General features: G+C 52.2%; 1 protein-coding gene across 1 annotated transcript; it reads right to left on the minus strand.

Moving 5' to 3' along the window:
- Positions 1-71: 71 nt before the first annotated feature.
- Positions 72-23,286, minus strand: LOC142374620 (RLA class II histocompatibility antigen, DP alpha-1 chain-like). The gene is made up of 4 exons (XM_075458386.1): positions 23,153-23,286; positions 21,502-21,759; positions 19,722-20,000; positions 72-1,350 (listed from the first exon to the last, which is right to left on the minus strand). The coding sequence occupies exons 1-4, from the start codon at positions 23,208-23,210 to the stop codon at positions 1,184-1,186; spliced, it is 762 nt and encodes a 253-aa protein (XP_075314501.1). The 5' UTR covers positions 23,211-23,286; the 3' UTR covers positions 72-1,183.
- Positions 23,287-23,507: the final 221 nt, after the last annotated feature.

A 23,507-nucleotide genomic window follows, 5' to 3' on the forward strand; every position in this document is an offset into this window, starting at 1 on the left:
AAGTTGTCTGTTCGTACCCTTCATGTCACAATTCAAGGTAGACAGGAGGACCAAACAGGCAGGAAGCAGGGTGGTATCCAAAGAAAACTTTATTTAAACAAAACCAAAAGTGCTGCCAGAGCAGATCATTTAAACTGTGAACATCTATGAAAGGAGCATCACTGATGGAGAGCAAAGAAAACCAAGGAGCATACATGCTGGGAGTGATGTGGGAGTGACGTGATGACTGAGGACATTGTTGTGGATTTTTTTTAATCAAAGTGGATAAGAAGTTACTCAATAATAAGAGAAAATCCAGATTTTGTCTTTCTTTAAGTTTTATTCAAAGGCAAACAGCATTTGAACAGTCTCCTGTCTGAACGGTCAGCACAGTGAGCCAAGATTACAATCACACACATTCATTTATATACTCCAAGCGGGGGGTTATCTTCAAAGAACAAATGGTCCCCTCACTCTTCTCAAGATATAAGATAAGAAGTTTACGAGGTAGCCCCTTTACGATCCCTTGAGCTAAACTGCCCAGGAAGTGTCAACCATATAACCTCCTCCTGATGAATTTAGAACCTGCTTCCCTTAAGTGACCAACAAAAGGATCACAGGATGAGTGGGGTCAGCGAAAAGTCAACAGACTTTTAAAACCATCTGGGCAGATTGAGAATTTCCCATCTCAACATCAAGGGACGATGGCCGGAAACAGCAGAGAAACCTGTCTTCTCAAACCCCAGCTGGTGGAGGCGGATGGCCACCCTTCCTGAGTCTGGTTCTGCCAGAGGTTTCTTCCTGTTAAAAGGGAGTCGTTTCTCTCCACAGTCGCCTCAGGCACGCTCAGGCCGGGAGATTGGACCGAAAAAGAAAAAGTTTTCAGTGCAATCTGTTGGTTTCCTTAGCTAGGAAATTGTTTTTGAATTGGCTCTATATGAACGAATTGGATTATTTTATGAATTATGATTATTATTAATTAATTGAATTCCAATTGGCTTGAATTGGACTTACTATCTAAGTGCCTTGAGATGACATTTGTTGTATTTGGCGCTATATAAATAAAAATGAATTGAATTGAATTGAAACCCAAAGTAAACAGACAAACCAGAAACAAAGATCAGCTGAGAACCAAACCAGATCCAATCCAAACATCAGTCCAGGGAACCAAAAGACCGGTAAATATGACGCGAATCACATGATGTCAGCTGGCAGCCCTGTGGTACGCAGCCCCAAAGCAGTCAGACAGCTGCTGTCGTGGGCAGTCGTTGGCAGCCATGATGAAGATGATGACTCCAGAGAGGAGGCAGAGGAGTCCCACAGAGAGGCACGCCCACGCTGCTCCAGAAGCCTCCGACCTGGCAGGAAGAGCTGGGGCAGAGGAAACGGTGTTTCAGGAATTAGACCTCAGCAGGTTCAACAACAACACACAGACTTACTTTCAAACTCTTTGAACATGCCCTTCGCCACCTTAATGTGGTGGAGGGGTCTCAGTGTACCCATGATCCTGAGAGCTGTGTTGTCAGGGACATCAGCCCCTGGTAGGGTCTCCCATGGCAAGCTGGTCTCAGGAGAGGGGTCAGACTAAGGCCCCATCTACACGTAGCCGGGTATCTGCTAAAACGAATATATTTTTCTACGTTTGGACCTGTCATCCACATGAAAACGCATCACAAACGAATGTTTTTAAAAACTCCGGGCAAAGTGAAGATTTTTGAAAACTCTGTTTATGCATTTGCGTGTAGACAGAGATAACCGGAGTTTTGCGTTTTCGAACATCACAATATGCGCCAAAACAACAACAAATCTGCTCTGACGTCAAAAGTGCGACCTTTGTTTACTGGAGAAGCATGGATGTCTTGAGAACTGTGGTGGTTATTATTGTGCAGGCGCTGTTTACTGCCTTGATTTTACACGCCCAACAACTGCTCCAAGAGCACAGGCGACGGTTAACATTGCGGTCGGTGATTTACCCCCTCATAACAACTCCACATGGGCATGTTCTTCGCCGAAATCGCCGACGCCGGTTTTGGATCAGACCGGGACACTGCCATCTACAGGTTTGGATGCTTATGAATGTGATTGAAAATGCAGATGTTCGGTTATGTGTGGAAGTTTTTTTTCTTCCGAAAACGAGGTAATGTGGATACAAATTATTTTATAAACGGAAGGGGGGAAATATTCGGTTTTAAAAATACCCGGCTATGTGTGTACATAGCCTAAAGGCTGAGTTATACTTCTTTTAACTGCCCTTGCACTTGCGTCTTGCACTTGTGTTAATGGCTCGAGACATTTATGCTTAATTTTGCTTTGTCGGCGGTTGCGTGTGCTGCGTGGCGATTCACCGCCAGGACAGTAGGTGGAGCAGCGGGTTTTTTCAATGACAAGCCTACTACAATGAAAGGAAATTCACCGCCAGGACCTCTTCGGCAAGTCTCTCTTCGAGTGGATTCATGCTTCTTCTTCTTCTTCTTCGCTTTCTACCTTGGGATTTGAAAACAAAGGCTGTGTTCGAAACCGCCTACTACATACTACATACTTGAAAACGGCATACTCATCGATCAGACAGTATGCAGAGCGTTTACACACAGTGCACTTCACTCCTGCCCGAGCCGAAATCAGCAGGCCTGAAAAGCTGATTTTGCTTAAGCTATAAACTCTGTAAATATATAACTTTAGCAACATTTGAAACATTTTCAGGCGAGAAAGTAGTCATTGAGACCCCCAAGGTGTTGAAAATCTGACAAAATACCGGCTATTTACAATTTTGTTCCCACGAATTCGGCGTTAAAGCTAGCCACAGTGAGCAACGCACTTCCGGTTTCGCCGTTTTGACTGCTCTACTCCCGTTAACGGAATTTGACCGTTCAAATGGCGATGGGCGACGTCACGTTACGTTGCATCTTGGGTAGTTTGAGTGTGACAAGTAACCTCATGATGAATACTCAACATTTCGGTGAATCTAGTATGCATCCGGGAACTTAAAAAAGTAGGACTAGTAGGAATAGTAGGAGAAGTAGGCGGTTTCGAACACAGCCATAGACATAATATGTCTATAACATGTCTATGTTTCAAAACAGCGGTCTTTTATTAGGGCATGAAACCGGAAGATGAACACGCCGCCGGATGTGATGTAGATAGTGGCTTGCGTTCGCGTCTTGCGTAAAGTTTAGAAAATTGAGGTGACACACGCAAGCACGCAAGGGGGGGCTTGCAACCGCGCAAGGGCTTGCGTTGCGTCTTGCGTCACCGACCATAAATCAGGCTTAAGAGTGATTCAAAGTCTCAGATTGAGCGGAACCAGGTGTGAAAGTCCCCTTGCCTGGAAAAGGGAAACTAAAGCTGGACTCTCTTGTACTCCAGAGTGGCCCACTGGGGAGAGCAGGGGTGATAGTGAAAAAAAATCCTGAGCCTGAACTTTTTTTTTCCTGTTCCAACGGGGTGGGGGGGTGGACAACATACTGCATATGTTACGTAACGTAGGCCTAATATTGACACATTATTCAAACATTTCATAGTCTGTGTATGACCATTAGTATCAAGTGACACATTTTAGATAATGTTTTCATTTTTTCCTTATGTCTATAGTGTTATTCACGAAAACACAGATCATTTCCATCTTGGTATAGCACTTAAGATTGACTGAAAGAAACTGGCCATGTTTGATTCTAGCTGTAAAAACGAATACCAGCGTATGCGGTTAAAAAAGGCATTCTAGGCTTGTGATGTTGCAGTATAGCTAGAAATTGAGGTGGGTATTGAACCACAATGAAACATTTCAACACCAGAATGCATTTCTGAAAACATGGTGCATGTTGAACTTGATTTAACTCAAACCTGCATACCCAGCAGCCATACCAAAACGGGTCAGTATGGGGCAATACTGGTCCAAAGTACAGTAACTACACTCTGTCTAAAATAGAGGAGGTGATTACCAATTAATTAAGCAACACTTTTTAATGAAATAACATACCTTTGTTTATAGACGACTACTGTGTAACACATATTACACAGTGGCTGCGTTTACAAGATGGTGTTAATTCAGAATTATATGCTAATGCTAAAGGACTGTTAGAAAGTGGTCACAGGAAGCTGAAGAAGCCTTACAGGGTTGTTTTGATGCAACCGATTGGATTTCTCTTTGTAAGCCACATGGAGAGGACATTAATGCCATGACTGAGTGTGTGACTGACTATATAAACTTCTGTGTGGACAACACCATCCCCACCAGAACAGTGAGATGCTTCCCTAATAACAAACCCTGGATCACCAGTGAGCTAAAGGAACTATTGAACAAGAAAAAAAGAGCCTTTAGGGAGCGAGACAGGGAGCTACTGAGGAGTATACAGAAGCAGCTCAAAGTCAAGATCAGAGAGAGCAAGGAGGTGTATAGAAAGAAGCTTGAGAGTAAACTGCAGAGGAACAATATCAGAGATGTGTGGTCAGGAATGAAGAAGATCACAGGACTCAAGCAGAGGGAGGATCGGATGGATGGAAGTCTGGACAGAGCAAATGAGCTGAACACATTCTTCAACAGGTTCAGTTCAGGAACAAGCTCACCATCCTCCCATCCTGTTCCCAGCCAAAGAGACATCCCACCCTCAGCCCCCGAGTCCTGAAGGCCTGTGCAGAGCAGCTCTGTGGGATTCTGCAACACCTTTTCAACCGTAGCTTGACCCAAGAGAAGGTACCACTGTTGTGGAAGACATCCTGTCTGGTTCCGGTACCAAAGAAAACTCACCCTTCAGTCATCAATGACTACAGACCTGTTGCCCTGACATCCCACATCATGAAGGTCCTGGAGAGACTCCTGTTGACCCACCTGTGTAAGCAAACCAGCACATATCAGGACCCCCTGCAGTTTGCTTATCGCCATGGAGTTGGAGTTGAAGATGCTATCATACACCTGCTTCAACAAACCCACTGTCATCTGGACAAAGCAGGCAGCACTGTGAGGATCATGTTCTTTGATTTCTCCAGTGCATTTAACACAATTCAGCCTGATCTGCTTCGTCTGAAACTCCAGAAGACTCAGGTGGAGGCCTCAACAATCACCTGGATTAATGACTACCTGACAAACAGACCACAGTTTGTCAGACTGAAGAATTGTGTGTCTAACCAGGTGATCAGCAGCACAGGAGCACCACAGGGGACTGTACTCTCACCATTCCTTTTCACTCTGTACACTTCAGACTTCCAGTACAAGTCAGACTCCTGTCATCTACAGAAATATTCAGATGACTCTGCAGTTGTCGGGTGTATCAGAGATGGACAAGAAGCTGAGTACAGAGAGCTGGTGGACCGCTTTGTGGCATGGTGTGGGAACAATCATCTCATCTTGAATGTGAACAAAACAAAGGAGATGATTGTAGATTTCAGGAGAAACAGGGTCAGATCAAACCCTGTTTCCATCATGGGAGAAGAAGTGGAGGTGGTTGAGGAATATAAATACCTTGGTGTTCATGTGGACAACAGACTGGACTGGAGACACAACAGTGAAGCCATCTACAAGAAAGGACAGAGCAGACTGTACTTCTTGAGGAAGCTAAGGTCCTTCAAGGTTTGCAACAAGATGTTGCAGATCTTCTACAAGTCTGTTGTTGAGAGCGTCATTTCCTCTGGCGTCATCTGTTGGGGCAGCAGCATCAGAACCAGGGACCTAAAAAGACTCAACAACCTGATAAAGAAGGCTGGTTCTGTTCTGGGGACGACTGTGGAACCTCTGGAGACAATAATGCAAAGAAGGATTTTGCATAAAGTCAAGAGAATTATGGACAACCCTGAACATCCTCTCCATGAGACTGTTATCGGAAAACAGAGTCTCTTCAGTCAAAGGCTTCTTCAGTTTGGATGCAAAACGGACCGCTACAGGAAATCTTTCCTGCCCACAGCCATCAGCATCTATAATAACTCCTTGATTTAATTGAGCTACATCAACATTTAATTTCCCTCTGGGATAAATAAAGTATTTTTGAATTTGAATTGAATTTGAATTGAATTTGAATTTTTAATTCAGAATTATATGCTAATTTTTCATTCAGAATTAACGTTCATGTAAACACTTTCACTATTCGGAATTAAACTTTAATTCCGCTTTAACAACAATTCCGGTCGTTCCACGCATGCTCGTTGGGCACGCGATGACGCAAGACCCAGCGACGCACTTCCAGCACAGATTCTATAAGCTCAGACGTGGTTTAATTATGGCATTATTCAAGTTAGTCAGCTATTTAATAATAAAGGCCTTCTTTATCGCTATGAGGAATTTCTAACTCAATATAAGGTTCCCGTCACTCCAAGAGAATATAGCATTGTCTTTGATGCATTCCCATCTGGTCTGCTCATGTTGTTCAGACATGTTGACTTTTCTTACATCAAGCCTATGAGTCCTCTTGACCCTAAACAGACCGCTGTTGGTAAGCTGTGTTTCTCAACTCAATCAAAAGCTGTTAATTCCAAAGTCCGTTCTTTGTTCCAAGAAAATCTGGTTTCATCCACATCTTGTGTAACTTATTGGAACTCCTTTGTGCAGAATGTTAATTGGGAGAAAATTTGGTCTCTCCCACACAAGTTTTTTCTCACTAACAAAGTCAAAGAAGTCTCTTTTAAATTAATTCATAAATTTTATCCAACTAAGCGCTTTCTTCAGAAATATAAAGCTGATATTGATATTTCCTGTTCTTTTTGTAAGCTTTACCCAGAAACATCTGTTCATCTGTTTTGGAACTGTACATGCTCGAAGAAGTTCTGGAAAGACATTGTTGCTCTAATATCCAACTATATACAACCAGATTTCCTTCTTTTCTTTGAAAATTTTTTGTTTGGTATCACAGATTTCAAGGTGAAAAATTCCTCTCCCACATACCTTATCAATCTAATTTTGTTGCTTGCTAAATTTCATATTCATAAAAGTAAAATAATGCACAGGAAACCACTATTCGATCTCTTTGTAATAGATGTAAATTTGTATCTTGACTCAATCTCAAATTCAATTAACAAAAAGGCTATAAAAACAATAGGTATTTGGAAAGACTATAACTTATTTTTGTAACTCGCATTTACTTGTGTAATCTTTTTATTATCATTATTTATTTTTTATATTTTTGTCCTTTTTTTCTCTCTTCTGTTCTAACAGTTTTTTTTTGTTGTACTTTTGTAATTTTAACTATGTTCTTCATTCATTTTATGTCCTTTGTTCATTACTGTACACTATTTCTTTCATAACTACTGTTACTATGATTTTGTATAGTGAAATAAAGTCATTAAAAAAAACAAAAACAAAAACAAAAAAAAAAACAGATTCTATAAGCTTCCAGGCAAAAAACATGGCGGACCTCAGTGCCATTTCTTACATGATAGTTTTTGCTTAATTTAAAGAGCCTAAGTGACTATAAATGTTGTGAATACCATATATTGATGTAAAAATGCACCACGAACTGATGTAGCACAAGAAAGTTACTCCAAATTATCATTTGACCACTCGATTTTCTAAGCTAGCCAGGTAAGCTAACCGGGTTAGCATGTTTACTTCCAGACCAGGGAGGTTGATCCAGGGTACTTACCCCGGCTGGGGACACTAAATTGGGGCTGAAGATTACCAGCTGTCCCGGTAGTACAGGGAGCTCCTGGAGCTTGGCGACCACGCCCCTACGTCAAATTTCGCTCGCCCAGCTCGTGCATCCTCTGTCCAATCGAAATGCTTTCTCATCTCCAGACGTTAATTCAGAATTAAAAGAAAGTTTTTGGGTTTTTCAAAAAAAAAAAAAAATTTAATTTTCATGATTAATAGCCCCAAGTTCTGAGAGGCTGTGCTGCTGGCACAGGTGTCCAGGTGTGGCCCTCCAAACACCAACAGGTGGTCTTAGCGTTTGGGCTCATCACGATTCAAGACTTTAATGGTTTCACTTCATAACATAGGCGGAGCCACAGGTGTTCCAAAGGGTTCCAGGAACACCCAGTTTCATAGCTGGAACACCCAAAAAAAAAATTTGCCGTCACCTGGCAACCGATTGTAAACGCAAGCTTCGGGAGTGCGATACGATGGCTTAAAAAATATGCCAGGCTTGGCATACTCTCACGTGACATTACAGTGGGAAGGTGCGCACCAATCAGGAGGGATTCGGATTTGCAGTCACTGTGGAATATGTACAGACAGCTGATGGGACTGAACAACCGTTTCCAACGAGACTCGTACGGAATAACGAAGGCCGCTGCTTCCCTCGTGCTTGCGCCAGACGCATGTTACCAGCTCGATGCATTGCAGGAGGCGACCGGGCATTATGGCATTGAGTTGGACACATCCGAGCTGAATGGCCCTCATTTATCAAGCCGTCGTTGAAAGCATCGTAGATATGAGCGGAGAACTCGTCGTACGCAGAGGCTCAAGTGAGATTTACAGAACATGCGTACCACACCAATCCCATCGTAAAACCGAGCGGCTGTTGATAAATCCGGTGGCTGAAATCCATCGTAATGATCCTAACCACGCCTTCTACAAAAGGGGGCTGAGAGGCCGCACCTCTAGAATTTGCGACATGGATAGACGAAAGGCGGCAAAGAAACGCTGTCAACAGCGTTGACAGCTGGGAGGGCTGTCAACAGCGTTGGCGATGTAAATCGCAGACCGGACGAGTTATGTATTTTCCCCTACTGTGATGGTCAATAAAATGTGATAAACTCCAGATTAAATTAAATCTAAAATTGAGCGATGTTTTACTGTTTCTCCAGTAAGATCAGGAAGAAGTTGTCCGATATGAAAAAGAAGGTCGCAGCTCTCCTACGCGCAGCATGTCACAAACAGGGGGGGGGGGGGGGGGGGGGGGGGGGGAGGAGGAGGAGAGGGTGGCTGGCGTGATCGGAGCGACGTCCTCATCGGTGTGCCAGGGAAACTTGACACTGATGCGCCCATGCTAGAGCTCGAGAATGGTAAGAATGACTGCACACCCATGACGTTTAAATAACACAGTTGTATACGCGGCCCGTCAACATCCGAAGCGTCTGCCTCTGCCTCTGCCCCCCGGTCTGCAGCGCCACACCGGCCAGCCGTGTTAACCACAGAGGTCCTAGAAAGACAAACAGAGATCGTGAAGTGGATGATGGCTTTAACAAACACCATGCAATCTATCGACAGTACATTGAAAGACATAAATGAAACACTGAAGTCACAGAATAAATGCTGAAAGAAATCGTTGTTCTCCTTTCTTTTTTCCTTGAATAACAGAATGCTTACCAAAAGTCAGAATCGCTGAATACGTTCCTCTCTCCTCCTGAGCGCTCTTGGCTGTGCAGGCTGGTGGAAGGGATCTCTGGGTACGGGGTCCTCTGGATGTACATCTGGAAATGGCACTCCATTTTTTTGGGCAATGTTATGGAGATCCCCGCATGCAATAATAACATTGCATACCTTTTCGGGCGTATAGGGTTCCCCCCCGCAGCCGAGAGACAGATCCAGCTTTAGGAGTCCTATACACCTCTCCACAGTGGCACGCGTGCGCGAATGCGCAGTGTTAAAGCGCCTCTCCTGTTCGGTGTGAGGGTGCACGGTTGAATAATGAGCCATCACTCTTCCAATTACGGAGTTGTACTTGTTTAATTTATTTAATTTGCGTTTATGTTTATATTTATGTTGAAGTCAAATAAAACATGGGCCTTCTTCAAAGTGATAAGTCTGTAATTTTAACCTAGGGATTTGTTGCGACTCCTGAGCACGCACTAGTGACGCTGCTGTATTGCAGTCACCGCAAGTCAAAATGGAAAAGTGCGTACACGGCCTCAGACCTGTCGTGGCGATTTCATCTTTCCTGCGCTCACGATGGATTTGATAAATGCCAACCTTTGCGCAGAAAAGAACGTACACACGACCTACGCACGTTTTTCGTCTTACGCAAGTTTGATAAATGAGGGCCATTGTGTTTGAGCAATTGCTCAAAAGGAAAATGGATGGAGGACTGCAATTGTCGTCCATTATGGAAGTGTTAGATTCCTGTAATAAAGATTTGTTTCCGAGAATTAGCAGCTTACTACGTGTATTGGCAACACTTCCAGTCACAAGTTGCTCTGTTGAACGTCTGTTCTCGGTTGTTAACAGAGTTAAGTCGAAGATCAGAACCACAATGGTCACAGACAGACTGAATAGCATCTCACTGCTCATGTTTGAAAAGGAGCTCACCGAGGAATAGCTGGGTTCATGCGCGTCGAGAGACCTGGTCATTCGGGGCTTCAGCCCCGAATCTCCGGGCTTCAGCCCCGAATCTCTCTGGACTTACATAAAGAAAAATATGTATAATAATAATAATAAGAAGAACGAAGAAGAAGAAAAAGAAGGAGAGCTCCGTCACGGGACCACACTTTGAGCGGTGATAGACTACCGCGGCGCTGCTGTCATCATGCAACTTTGTAACCAGCTCAGACCGCAGGATTCTGAGGCGCGGTGAGGAGCGGTGAGGCGGTGCGGTGAGGAGCGGTGAGGCGGTGAGGAGCGGTGAGGCGGTGCGGTGAGGAGCGGTGAGGCGGTGCGGTGAGGCGGTGCGGTGAGGAGCGGTGAGGCGGTGCGGTGAGGCGGTGCGGTGAGGAGCGGTGAGGAGCGGTGAGGAGCGGTGAGGAGTGGTGAGGAGCGGTGAGGAGCGGTGAGGCGGTGCGGTGAGGAGCGGTGAGGAGTGGTGAGGAGCGGTGAGGCGGTGCGGTGAGGAGCGGTGAGGAGCGGTGAGGCGCGGTGAGGAGCGGTGAGGCGGTGGGGTGAGGAGCGGTGAGGCGCGGTGAGGAGCGGTGAGGTGCGGTGAGGAGCGGTGAGGCGGTGAGGAGCGGTGAGGAGCGGTGAGGAGCGGTGAGGAGCGGTAAGGAGCGGTGAGGAGCGGTGAGGAGCGGTAAGGAGCGGTGAGGAGCGGTGAGGCGGTGCGGTGAGGAGCGGTGAGGAGCGGTGAGGCGCGGTGAGGAGCGGTGAGGCGCGGTGAGGAGCGGTGAGGAGCGGTAAGGAGCGGTGAGGAGCGGTGAGGAGCGGTAAGGAGCGGTGAGGAGCGGTGAGGAGCGGTGAGGCGGTGCAGTGAGGAGCGGTGAGGAGCGGTGAGGCGCGGTGAGGCGGTGCGGTGAGGAGCGGTGAGGAGCGGTGAGGAGCGGTGAGGAGCGGTGAGGCGGTGGGGTGAGGAGCGGTGAGGCGCGGTGAGGAGCGGTGAGGCGCGGTGAGGAGCGGTGAGGCGGTGCGGTGAGGAGCGGTGAGGCGGTGAGGAGCGGTGAGGCGGTGCGGTGAGGAGCGGTGAGGCGGTGAGGAGCGGTGAGGCGGTGCGGTGAGGCGGTGCGGTGAGGAGCGGTGAGGAGCGGTGAGGAGCGGTGAGGAGTGGTGAGGAGCGGTGAGGAGCGGTGAGGCGGTGCGGTGAGGAGCGGTGAGGAGTGGTGAGGAGCGGTGAGGCGGTGCGGTGAGGAGCGGTGAGGAGCGGTGAGGAGCGGTGAGGAGCGGTGAGGCGGTGGGGTGAGGAGCGGTGAGGCGCGGTGAGGAGCGGTGAGGCGCGGTGAGGAGCGGTGAGGCGGTGAGGAGCGGTGAGGAGCGGTGAGGAGCGGTGAGGAGCGGTAAGGAGCGGTGAGGAGCGGTGAGGAGCGGTAAGGAGCGGTGAGGAGCGGTGAGGCGGTGCGGTGAGGAGCGGTGAGGAGCGGTGAGGCGCGGTGAGGAGCGGTGAGGCGCGGTGAGGAGCGGTGAGGAGCGGTAAGGAGCGGTGAGGAGCGGTGAGGAGCGGTAAGGAGCGGTGAGGAGCGGTGAGGAGCGGTGAGGCGGTGCAGTGAGGAGCGGTGAGGAGCGGTGAGGCGCGGTGAGGCGGTGCGGTGAGGAGCGGTGAGGAGCGGTGAGGATCGGTGAGGCGCGGTGAGGAGCGGTGAGGAGCGGTGAGGCGCGGTGAGGCGGTGCGGTGAGGAGCGGTGAGGAGCGGTGAGGAGCGGTGAGGAGCGGTGAGGAGCGGTGAGGCAGTGCGGTGAGGCGCGGTGAGGCGCGGTGAGGAGCGGTGAGGAGCGGTGAGGAGCGGTGAGGAGCGGTGAGGCGGTGCGGTGAGGCGCGGTGAGGCGCGGTGAGGCGCGGTGAGGAGCGGTGAGGAGCGGTGAGGAGCGGTGAGGCGGTGAGGAGCGGTGAGGCGCGGTGAGGCGCGGTGAGGAGCGGTGAGGAGCGGTGAGGCGGTGAGGAGCGGTGAGGCGGTGCGGTGAGGCGGTGCGGTGAGGAGCGGTGAGGAGCGGTGAGGAGTGGTGAGGAGCGGTGAGGAGCGGTGAGGCGGTGCGGTGAGGAGCGGTGAGGAGTGGTGAGGAGCGGTGAGGCGCTGCGGTGAGGAGCGGTGAGGAGCGGTGAGGCGCGGTGAGGAGCGGTGAGGCGGTGGGGTGAGGAGCGGTGATGCGCGGTGAGGAGCGGTGAGGCGGTGAGGAGCGGTGAGGAGCGGTGAGGAGCGGTGAGGAGCGGTAAGGAGCGGTGAGGAGCGGTGAGGAGCGGTAAGGAGCGGTGAGGAGCGGTGAGGCGGTGCGGTGAGGAGCGGTGAGGAGCGGTGAGGCGCGGTGAGGAGCGGTGAGGCGCGGTGAGGAGCGGTGAGGAGCGGTAAGGAGCGGTGAGGAGCGGTGAGGAGCGGTAAGGAGCGGTGAGGAGCGGTGAGGAGCGGTGAGGCGGTGCAGTGAGGAGCGGTGAGGAGCGGTGAGGCGCGGTGAGGCGGTGCGGTGAGGAGCGGTGAGGAGCGGTGAGGATCGGTGAGGCGCGGTGAGGAGCGGTGAGGAGCGGTGAGGCGCGGTGAGGCGGTGCGGTGAGGAGCGGTGAGGAGCGGTGAGGAGCGGTGAGGAGCGGTGAGGAGCGGTGAGGCAGTGCGGTGAGGCGCGGTGAGGCGCGGTGAGGAGCGGTGAGGAGCGGTGAGGAGCGGTGAGGCGGTGCGGTGAGGCGCGGTGAGGCGCGGTGAGGAGCGGTGAGGAGCGGTGAGGAGCGGTGAGGCGCGGTGAGGCGCGGTGAGGAGCGGTGAGGAGCGGTGAGGAGCGGTGAGGCGCGGTGAGGAGCGGTGAGGAGCGGTGAGGCGCGGTGAGGCGCGGTGAGGAGCGGTGAGGCGGTGCGGTGAGGCGGTGCGGTGAGGAGCGGTGAGGCGGCGGGGTGAGGAGCGGTGAGGCGCGGTGAGGAGCGGTGAGGCGGTGCGGTGAGGCGGTGCGGTGAGGAGCGGTGAGGAGCGGTGAGGAGCGGTGAGGCGGTGCGGTGAGGCGGTGCGGTGAGGAGCGGTGAGGCGCGGTGAGGCGCGGTGAGGAGCGGTGAGGCGGTGCGGTGAGGCGGCGGGGTGAGGAGCGGTGAGGAGCGGTGAGGCGCGGTGAGGAGCGGTGAGGAGCGGTGAGGCGGCGGGGTGAGGAGCGGTGAGGCGCGGTGAGGAGCGGTGAGGCGGTGCGGTGAGGCGGTGCGGTGAGGAGCGGTGAGGAGCGGTGAGGAGCGGTGAGGCGGTGCGGTGAGGCGGTGCGGTGAGGAGCGGTGAGGCGCGGTGAGGCGCGGTGAGGAGCGGTGAGGCGGTGCGGTGAGGCGGCGGGGTGAGGAGCGGTGAGGAGCGGTGAGGCGCGGTGAGGAGCGGTGAGGAGCGGTGAGGCGCGGTGAGGAGCGGTGAGGAGCGGTGAGGAGCGGTAAGGAGCGGTGAGGAGCGGTGAGGCGCGGTGAGGAGCGGTGAGGCACGGTGAGGAGCGGTGAGGCACGGTGAGGAGCGGTGAGGAGCGGTGAGGAGCGGTGAGGAGCGGTGAGGCGCGGTGAGGAGTGGTGAGGAGCGGTGAGGCGGTGCGGTGAGGAGCGGTGAGGAGTGGTGAGCAGTGGTGAGGAGCGGTGAGGCGGTGCGGTGAGGAGCGGTGAGGAGCGGTGAGGCGCGGTGAGGAGCGGTGAGGCGGTGGGGTGAGGAGCGGTGAGGCGGTGGGGTGAGGAGCGGTGAGGCGCGGTGAGGAGCGGTGAGGCGCGGTGAGGAGCGGTGAGGCGGTGAGGAGCGGTGAGGAGCGGTGAGGAGCGGTAAGGAGCGGTGAGGAGCGGTGAGGCGCGGTGAGGCGGTGCGGTGAGGAGCGGTGAGGAGCGGTGAGGCGCGGTGAGGAGCGGTGAGGAGCGGTAAGGAGCGGTGAGGAGCGGTGAGGAGCGGTAAGGAGCGGTGAGGAGCGGTGAGGCGCGGTGAGGCGCGGTGAGGCGCGGTGAGGCGGTGCGGTGAGGAGCGGTGAGGCGCGGTGAGGAGCGGTGAGGCGCGGTGAGGCGGTGCGGTGAGGAGCGGTGAGGAGCGGTGAGGAGCGGTGAGGAGCGGTGAGGAGCGGTGAGGCGCGGTGAGGAGTGGTGAGGAGCGGTGAGGCGGTGCGGTGAGGAGCGGTGAGGAGTGGTGAGGAGTGGTGAGGAGCGGTGAGGCGGTGCGGTGAGGAGCGGTGAGGAGTGGTGAGGAGCGGTGAGGCGGTGCGGTGAGGAGCGGTGAGGAGCGGTGAGGCGCGGTGAGGAGCGGTGAGGCGGTGGGGTGAGGAGCGGTGAGGCGGTGGGGTGAGGAGCGGTGAGGCGCGGTGAGGAGCGGTGAGGCGGTGAGGAGCGGTGAGGAGCGGTGAGGAGCGGTAAGGAGCGGTGAGGAGCGGTGAGGCGCGGTGAGGCGGTGCGGTGAGGAGCGGTGAGGAGCGGTGAGGCGCGGTGAGGAGCGGTGAGGAGCGGTAAGGAGCGGTGAGGAGCGGTGAGGCGCGGTGAGGAGCGGTGAGGAGCGGTGAGGAGCGGTGAGGCGCGGTGAGGCGCGGTGAGGAGCGGTGAGGAGCGGTGAGGTGCGGTGAGGAGCGGTGAGGAGCGGTGAGGAGCGGTGAGGCGCGGTGAGGCGCGGTGAGGAGCGGTGAGGAGTGGTGAGGAGCGGTGAGGCGGTGCGGTGAGGAGCGGTGAGGAGTGGTGAGGAGCGGTGAGGCGGTGCGGTGAGGAGCGGTGAGGAGCGGTGAGGAGCGGTGAGGAGCGGTGAGGAGTGGTGAGGAGCGGTGAGGAGCGGTGAGGAGTGGTGAGGAGCGGTGAGGCGCGGTGAGGAGTGGTGAGGAGCGGTGAGGCGGTGCGGTGAGGAGCGGTGAGGAGCGGTGAGGAGTGGTGAGGAGCGGTGAGGCGGTGCGGTGAGGAGCGGTGAGGAGCGGTGAGGCGCGGTGAGGAGCGGTGAGGCGGTGGGGTGAGGAGCGGTGAGGCGCGGTGAGGAGCGGTGAGGCGCGGTGAGGAGCGGTGAGGCGGTGAGGAGCGGTGAGGAGCGGTGAGGAGCGGTGAGGAGCGGTAAGGAGCGGTGAGGAGCGGTGAGGCGCGGTGAGGCGGTGCGGTGAGGAGCGGTGAGGAGCGGTGAGGCGCGGTGAGGCGGTGCGGTGAGGAGCGGTGAGGCGCGGTGAGGAGCGGTGAGGAGCGGTAAGGAGCGGTGAGGAGCGGTGAGGAGCGGTGAGGAGCGGTAAGGAGCGGTGAGGAGCGGTGAGGAGCGGTGAGGTGCGGTGAGGAGCGGTGAGGAGCGGTGAGGCGCGGTGAGGAGTGGTGAGGAGCGGTGAGGCGGTGCGGTGAGGAGCGGTGAGGAGCGGTGAGGCGGTGCGGTGAGGAGCGGTGAGGAGTGGTGAGGAGCGGTGAGGCGGTGCGGTGAGGAGCGGTGAGGCGGTGCGGTGAGGAGCGGTGAGGAGCGGTGAGGCGCGATGAGGAGCGGTGAGGCGCGGTGAGGAGCGGTGAGGCGGTGAGGAGCGGTGAGGAGCGGTGAGGAGCGGTAAGGAGCGGTGAGGAGCGGTGAGGCGCGGTGAGGCGGTGCGGTGAGGAGCGGTGAGGCGCGGTGAGGAGCGGTGAGGCGCGGTGAGGAGCGGTGAGGAGCGGTAAGGAGCGGTGAGGAGCGGTGAGGAGCGGTGAGGAGCGGTAAGGAGCGGTGAGGAGCGGTGAGGAGCGGTGAGGAGCGGTGAGGAGCGGTGAGGAGCGGTGAGGAGCGGTGAGGCGGTGCAGTGAGGAGCGGTGAGGAGCGGTGAGGCGCGGTGAGGCGGTGCGGTGAGGAGCGGTGAGGAGCGGTGAGGATCGGTGAGGCGCGGTGAGGCGCGGTGAGGCGCGGTGAGGAGCGGTGAGGAGCGGTGAGGAGCGGTGAGGTGCGGTGAGGAGCGGTGAGGAGCGGTGAGGAGCGGTGAGGTGTGGTGAGGAGCGGTGAGGCGCGGTGAGGAGCGGTGAGGAGCGGTGAGGTGCGGTGAGGCGCGGTGAGGAGCGGTGAGGAGCGGTGAGGCGGTGAGGAGCGGTGAGGAGCGGTGAGGTGCGGTGAGGAGCGGTGAGGTGCGGTGAGGAGCGGTGAGGAGCGGTGAGGAGCGGTAAGGAGCGGTGAGGAGCGGTGAGGAGCGGTGAGGCGCGGTGAGGAGCGGTGAGGTGCGGTGAGGTGCGGTGAGGAGCGGTGAGGTGCGGTGAGGAGCGGTGAGGAGCGGTAAGGAGCGGTGAGGAGCGGTGAGGCGCGGTGAGGAGCGGTGAGGAGCGGTAAGGAGCGGTGAGGAGCGGTGAGGAGCGGTAAGGAGCGGTGAGGAGCGGTGAGGAGCGGTGAGGCGCGGTGAGGAGCGGTGAGGCACGGTGAGGAGCGGTGAGGAGCGGTAAGGAGCGGTGAGGAGCGGTGAGGCGCGGTGAGGAGCGGTGAGGAGCGGTAAGGAGCGGTGAGGCGCGGTGAGGCGGTGCGGTGAGGAGCGGTGAGGAGCGGTGAGGTGCGGTGAGGAGCGGTGTGGTGCGGTGAGGAGCGGTGAGGAGCGGTGAGGAGCGGTAAGGAGCGGTGAGGAGCGGTGAGGCGCGGTGAGGAGCGGTGAGGAGCGGTGAGGAGCGGTGAGGAGCGGTGAGGCGCGGTGAGGAGCGGTGAGGAGCGGTGAGGAGCGGTGAGGAGCGGTGAGGCGCGGTGAGGAGCGGTGAGGCGCGGTGAGGAGCGGTGAGGCGCGGTGAGGAGCGGTGAGGAGCGGTGAGGAGCGGTGAGGCGCGGTGAGGCGCGGTGAGGAGCGGTGAGGCGCGGTGAGGAGCGGTGAGGAGCGGTGAGGAGCGGTGAGGCGCGGTGAGGAGCGGTGAGGAGCGGTGAGGCGCGGTGAGGAGCGGTGAGGAGCGGTGAGGAGCGGTGAGGAGCGGTGAGGAGCGGTGAGGCGGTGAGGTGATGCGGTGGCCGCCGCGCGAGTGAAAATATGCGATTCGCGCGAGTTCAAAAAATCAAACTTTGGCGAAATATTCGCGCCAGACAGCCTATCAGCGTTGAGATTCTGGACGACAGTGACGTGGAGACAGATGGACAGGCGCTGTCTGTGACATGCAGATGGGACTGCAGATGGAAATTAGCTTCTAAGCTACAATCTGGTGCAGGTCATCTCTTTACTTTGTAATTAATGTACTTTGCACATGGTCCCTGACTAAATAAAATAAAAAAATTAAATCACCGCCTTCTCCAGGAGTTCCGTCTGGATGACGGCCGCCTCCAGCGGCACCCCAGGCCCACCAGGACCCAGCCCGACGACCCGCTCGGGAGGACCGGCGCCGCGATCTCTCGGCAGGACACCATGCCACAGGCGCCCCGCAGCTGAAACGGAGCCGCGGCCCAGCTGCGGAGCGCCTGCAGCCGGCGTCCCGCCGAGAGATCACGGCACCGATCCTCCCGTGGCGGCCGCTTCCAGCGGTGTTTCGGGCTCGCCGGGACCCAGTTTGGTGGCCTGCTCGGGAGGATCGGTGCCGTGATCTCTCGGCGGGACGCCGGCTGCAGGCGCCGGTCCTCCCGAGCGGGTCGTCGGGCTGGGTCCTGGTGGGCCTGGGGTGCCGCTGGAGGCGGCCGTCATCCAGACGGAACTCCTGGAGAAGGCGATGAAATTGTCCGAGCTGAAGGCACCACCGGATGATGTCACTGACCCAGACACGACGGCGTGTGCGTTTCAGACGAATCTCGGACTGCCACAGCAGGTACAAGGACGCGATCAGCCATGGATAGCCCCTTGAGCTATTTACTCGTTTTTTACTCGTGCGAAAGAGGCGTTTGAGGCGATGGAATTTAATTTACACCTGCGGCAACAATCGCGCGATGAAGGCGGTGCGAATATTCTCATCGCGTTTGGTGTGAACGCACCGTAACAAAGACACAATGTCAGCATTTGGATATATGGATCTCGGCATTTTATCAAAACATGAATGCCAACATTCACAGCTCGGCATTCAACATGTTAAGCAGCTGGTCATGAACTGTGTTAAATTTTCATTTTAACACCCCCTTTTTTTAAAAAAAATCCCGGGGGAAAAACCCCCTGACCCCCGTTAAAAATTATTTTCATGTCTGGGCTACAGCCCCGAATGTTTGCTCAAGCTACAGACGCCCCTGGCTGGGTTTCAGTTACGTCATCACGGGAGCGCGCGAATTTAAATTGGTGGGCTGGACGCTTGACTACAGCATAGCAACAACATGGAGAATATGGAGATGAGTGAATATTGTAGTGGTTTGGAGCCGGCATATAGGGAAAGGTATTTGGCATTAGTTGAGAAATACATTGGGCGTGACCCATACTTAATGAAAATGTCTGAATTTTCGCAAGACCAGAACGATTTGCCGAAAATAGAGGCTGTGGACATGACGAGCTACCTGGTTCTCCAGACGTCTTACTACACCAAGCAACAGATGAAGGCCCACAAACGTTTGGAGGCATACAAGTATTACCACAGCGGATGGATCAGCAAACTCGGAGTAAAACGTCTACAGAATGATTGTGTTTTGGTGTTCGCCAGGGTAAGTTTGTTTTCTGTGTTGTTTATGGTGCATTATCCCAATGGAAAATGCAGTGTTCAGTGCAGGGCTGGGCAGTAAAGCAGAACGTAACATGTTGAATGCCGACCTGTGAATGTTGGCACTCAAATAACAATCAAAAATGTTTGTGTTTTGATAAAATGGTAAGATCCAAATATCCAAATACTGACGTCGGAGCCCAGTCCACTGACTCAGTAGCCAACAACGCGCTGGGGCAGCCTTCAAAACAAAGCCCAAACGGAGCCCGTATTACATTACTGTTGATTGGCATTTAACAACATAATACTTTACTGCACTACTACAAAACTGTTAGATTTCCCACATACCTTTGACGAAGTGGTCACCGCAGACACGAGCATTTGCAGATTCAGCTCCTCCAGTCTGTAAACGTAGGTTAGCTATCCACTTTTTGCGGCGTTGTTCTGTGAGTTTTTTCCATTTCTCACCTCTAACCGGTAGTAACCCTCTCCCTTCTCTCGGTTAGACCGATTGCAACATCCAAAAACGGCACAAAACTGAGGCATTTTGGGCAAAAAAGCGGCAGACAAAACACAGTGTTTTCAATGGGCTCCAACTCAGGTTGCCCACCACTTAGGTTCGCGCGCTTAGAAAAATACGGAAGTGACGTCAAGTGAAACCCTCCTATTGGACTCTGATGAGATAATTGATGCATTCAAAGCCAAGCCACGCCGCCTTGCCCTGTGAATTCAGTTGCAGCGCAAATATAGCAGCAAATAAGTTCCGTTCTTAACCCAACAGTGGTGTGGTTCAGATGCTGATTAAATGGCTTTGTTAACCATGCGTAATAGTATGGCTCCATGAGTATGCGCACACGGGCTATGATGTGTTCTTCATCTCTGGGCACTGTGTCACTTTATGATTTGCAGCGGTTGCATTTGTTCTCTGTTAAAATACATGGTTAATGTATTATTTTGGAGTTAATACATTTGAAAAAAAAAAAAAAAGAACACCAGTATTTTCTTGGGAACACCTAGTATTTTTTTTTCTGGCTACGCCACTGCTTCATAAGCTTCAGAATAATCTCACCCCATTCTGCGACCAGCGGCCTGCCGAGGGCCCGATGCTGGACGCTGCATCGCAGCACGTCAGCTGGCTGTGGACGGACGGAGAGGCCCGCCAGCAGACTGAAGCTCCCGTCCATCTCAGGTGAGAGGTTGCCGAGTGTCCCTCCCTCTGTCACCGGAACGCCGTTCACGGTCCAGGTGACGTTGATGGAAGGAGGGTAGAAGCTCCTGATGTAGCAGTAGAACGTGTTCTCCTTTCCCTCCTCCACCTCCTCCATGGAGTACACCAGTACTGTTGGAGCTTTACACGAGAAACCAAGATTCATCAGGACATTCCCACGGTTAAGATGTCAGCCATTCAGAACCAAAGAGCGGACTGAGCGGTGTTCGGTCCACTCTTTGTCATGCAGTTTCTGGTCTTTAACCCTCCTGTTGTCTCGCGGGTCCAAAGTGAGCCACCACCATGTTTAGCTGTAGAAAAAATACCTTAAACTATCTTTTTCCAACTTGAAATGTTCTGACTTTTCCTAAAGGGACCCCATCATTAGAAAAAGTCAGACTTTATTTTTGTTTATGTTTCCATGTGGGCTGTACACCACTAGGGTACAAAGATTGTCTTATGGGTCATTTTTGACCCGTGAATTATAAAACCATTTAAACACCAGAAAAAAATTTGCAACATACCAAAAGTTCTATTTAATTTTTGTGCAAAAGTGAAATTAATAATCTCAGCATTATTTACCATCTACTTAAAGGCTAAAACACACACAAAACATTTTTTTATATACAGCTATATAAATTCAGGCGTTAAAGCTGCAGTCTGCAACTCTTTTTCAAGCATAATGCCTGGAACTGTCCGGGGATTCTGAAAGTAGTACATTAAATACCCCAATACAAAAAAAATGAGTTCTCTAGGTCCCCTATATGTCCCGCTAGGTCCCTCCAAAGCCAGCAGGTTTGTTTACAAAACTGCAGACCGGACCGGTAAAAGGTAACCAATCAGGTTACGAGCTGGGCTCTGCTGCCTGTCAATCACCGATTGTGCACGCGCGATACAAGGTAGGCTCGTCCCCACGCTTATTTATCTAGACTATTGAACTTCATTACGGGCTAGTCTACTTACTGTGTCTTCCATGATCGCAAATGACAGGTGAGTTGATGAATGAGGAGTCGTGTACGCGCATCTGGCGTGCACGTAGACGTGCACGAGTTCTCATGTGTTTTGATGGGGCGGGACAGGAAGTTGAATAACTTTTTATTTTTCGGTTAAAAAATAAGCATTTCTTGCATTTTGCGACTACGGAGGTCACCGTTTTCAACTTCAAGCGTTCTGATAGATCATGCAAACTCTTAAAATGCCAAAAATTAGGACTTTACGTATGACAACAACAAATCCTGCAGACTGCAGCTTTAAGGGGTTGTATTTGATATGAGAAATGCTCTCTTTTTAAGTGTTTAAAATATTCTCAGGAAAACTTTGTAAACTCTTAAATGAGGCATCTTGAGTGAGAACAAGTTTTAAAATACTTCACAATAACAGTATGGTGTGAAAGTCCGTGTGACCCTGATTCCTGCGATAAATAACTGATGATTTCAGGTCGTTTTGTACAGATTTGCAGGGTGTTCATACTGGTGGCTGCAGTAGGACTCAGTTATCTAGTTTGGGTTCTAGGTTCAGGAAAGAAGGTGGTACTCTTCACCGAGGTCTCACTTTTCTGTCCAAACTTCATTCTTCCTGAAGCGCAGAACTTTGGACCTTCCTTCATGCAACCCCACCCCCTCCTGCAGTAAAGCCTCGTTACCTTTTTCCCTCGTTGGACTCTTGTCCTTCTGCACAGCTTTGCCAAGATATTGTTTACAGGCCCGCTCCTTGCTCACCAGAGCAACCATGTAAAACCCATAAGACATCTGCTCCTCCAGCTCCTCCAGCAGGGGCGCCGTCCAGACTGCCCGTTTCCTCTTAAAGTCAGCATAAATGACCTGGTCTCCATCCCAGTGGAGCTGCACCTGACCGTCTCCAGACTGGAAGCAGCCATAGAACATGGTCCCTTCATGCACAGCTGGAGGAAGAAAACACAAAGAAAGAGTCTCCTATTATATATATATAGTAAGGCTGGGCGCGTTAACTCGTTAATTATTTAACGCCAATAAATATTTTATCGCGCATTAACGCAGGTTTTATTTTTTTATTTTTAAATAATAATACTTTTTTTTGGGGCTTTTGTGTCTTTAATGGAAAGTTCAGAGAGACAGGAAGCAGGGGGCAGAGAGAGGGGGAACAACATGCAGCACAGGGCCATCCCATGCGGGACTCGAGCCAGCTGCAGCGAGGACTATAGCCTCTGTACATGGGGCGCCTGCTCAGCCCACTACGCCACCGACCGCCCCTGTTTTATTAGTTATTTTATTATTGTAAAAGTCTGTTGCTCACAGGCTTTTATTTTGTAAAAGTCTGCTGCTCACAGGCTTTTATTTTGTAAAAGTCTGCTGCTCACAGGCTTTTATTTTGTAAAAGTCTGTCGCTCACAGGCTTTTATTTTGTAAAAGTCTGTTGCTCACAGGCTTTTATTCTGTAAAAGTCTGTTGCTCACAGGCTTTTATTTTGTAAAACGGGCTCGTGACAAACGGGGCGGGAGTTAGGTTTCGTTTCACTCAGTGTGTGACTGTGTGTTCGTGACTGAACACCATGCTAGAGAATGACTGTAGCCTAGTAGGCAACTAAAGAGGGATATATATTCCGGTTTCATCATTTCTCTCACGACTAAGGTGCAAGAGCGTTGTAACTGCCATTTGTTGACATAATGAAATGCCGTCTGGCTCGACTTGGGCGGATCTTTTTTTTTTTTTTTTTTTTTTAAGGCGGATCAAATGTATGCCCCCATCCGGTCTGCCCGGGTGACGTATTTATCCGGGTTGAAAACCGGATAACCCAGATTTTGTTACAGCTCTACTGATAGCAGCAAGTCATTCAAGGAAACAGACAGTGGAGCGAGGCTTCTACATAAAAACTACAGAAAGATGCTGATGTTAAAAGTGTGTTTGCACAACAAATGTTATGGCACTTTCATTCATATGGCAGCACATTTAAAATAAAGCTAAATGCTAAAAGCTATACGCTACTTTTGGATTCATTTTTGGATTCTGCGTACAAATGCGATTAATCGTGATTAATCAGGGAAATCATGTGATCAATTAGATTAAAAGTTTTAATCGCTGCCCAGCCCTAATCTATATACAGTCGATGCAGCTGTGTTAACAGGCTGCTTCAAACATTTACAAACTAACTACTTCATTACAGCTTTTATAAAACTCAGCTGCCTGTCGCTCATTGGTCAGTTAGAGCAGCAGACGGGACAGACTGGTTTCCAGGTTCTCTGTGTCTGTCAGCTCTCTGCTGAAGCTTTACTTTGGGAAGGGAAAAACAACCCAAACACACTGAACGTGAAGGTTTACCTGCACCAGCTGTGGGGAAAATGAATCCACAAAGCAGTAAAGCCAGAGAAGATTCCATCCTTCCAGTTTGTTCCTGCCGTCGCAGCCAGAAAACACACGGCCTGCAAAGTGAAAGTAAACTGCAGACAAACAACATGAAGCTGCCAGCTGTTAGTAACGCCTGTCGGGATTTTCAAAGTAAAAGCCTTGCTGTTTATTTATAAATTAAAAGTCATTAAAAATGTTTAAAACGGATTTTAAATCCAGCTAAGAGGAGGCAGATACTAACAAAAATGAAAAGGGAGAATGCGCAGATTGTGGTATTACAAGAGACGCACCTCACCCCACTAGAACACGAAAAATTTAAAAGAATGGG

This window comes from Odontesthes bonariensis, chromosome 23 (assembly GCF_027942865.1).
Source record: "Odontesthes bonariensis isolate fOdoBon6 chromosome 23, fOdoBon6.hap1, whole genome shotgun sequence".
Classification (NCBI taxonomy): domain Eukaryota; kingdom Metazoa; phylum Chordata; class Actinopteri; order Atheriniformes; family Atherinopsidae; genus Odontesthes; species Odontesthes bonariensis.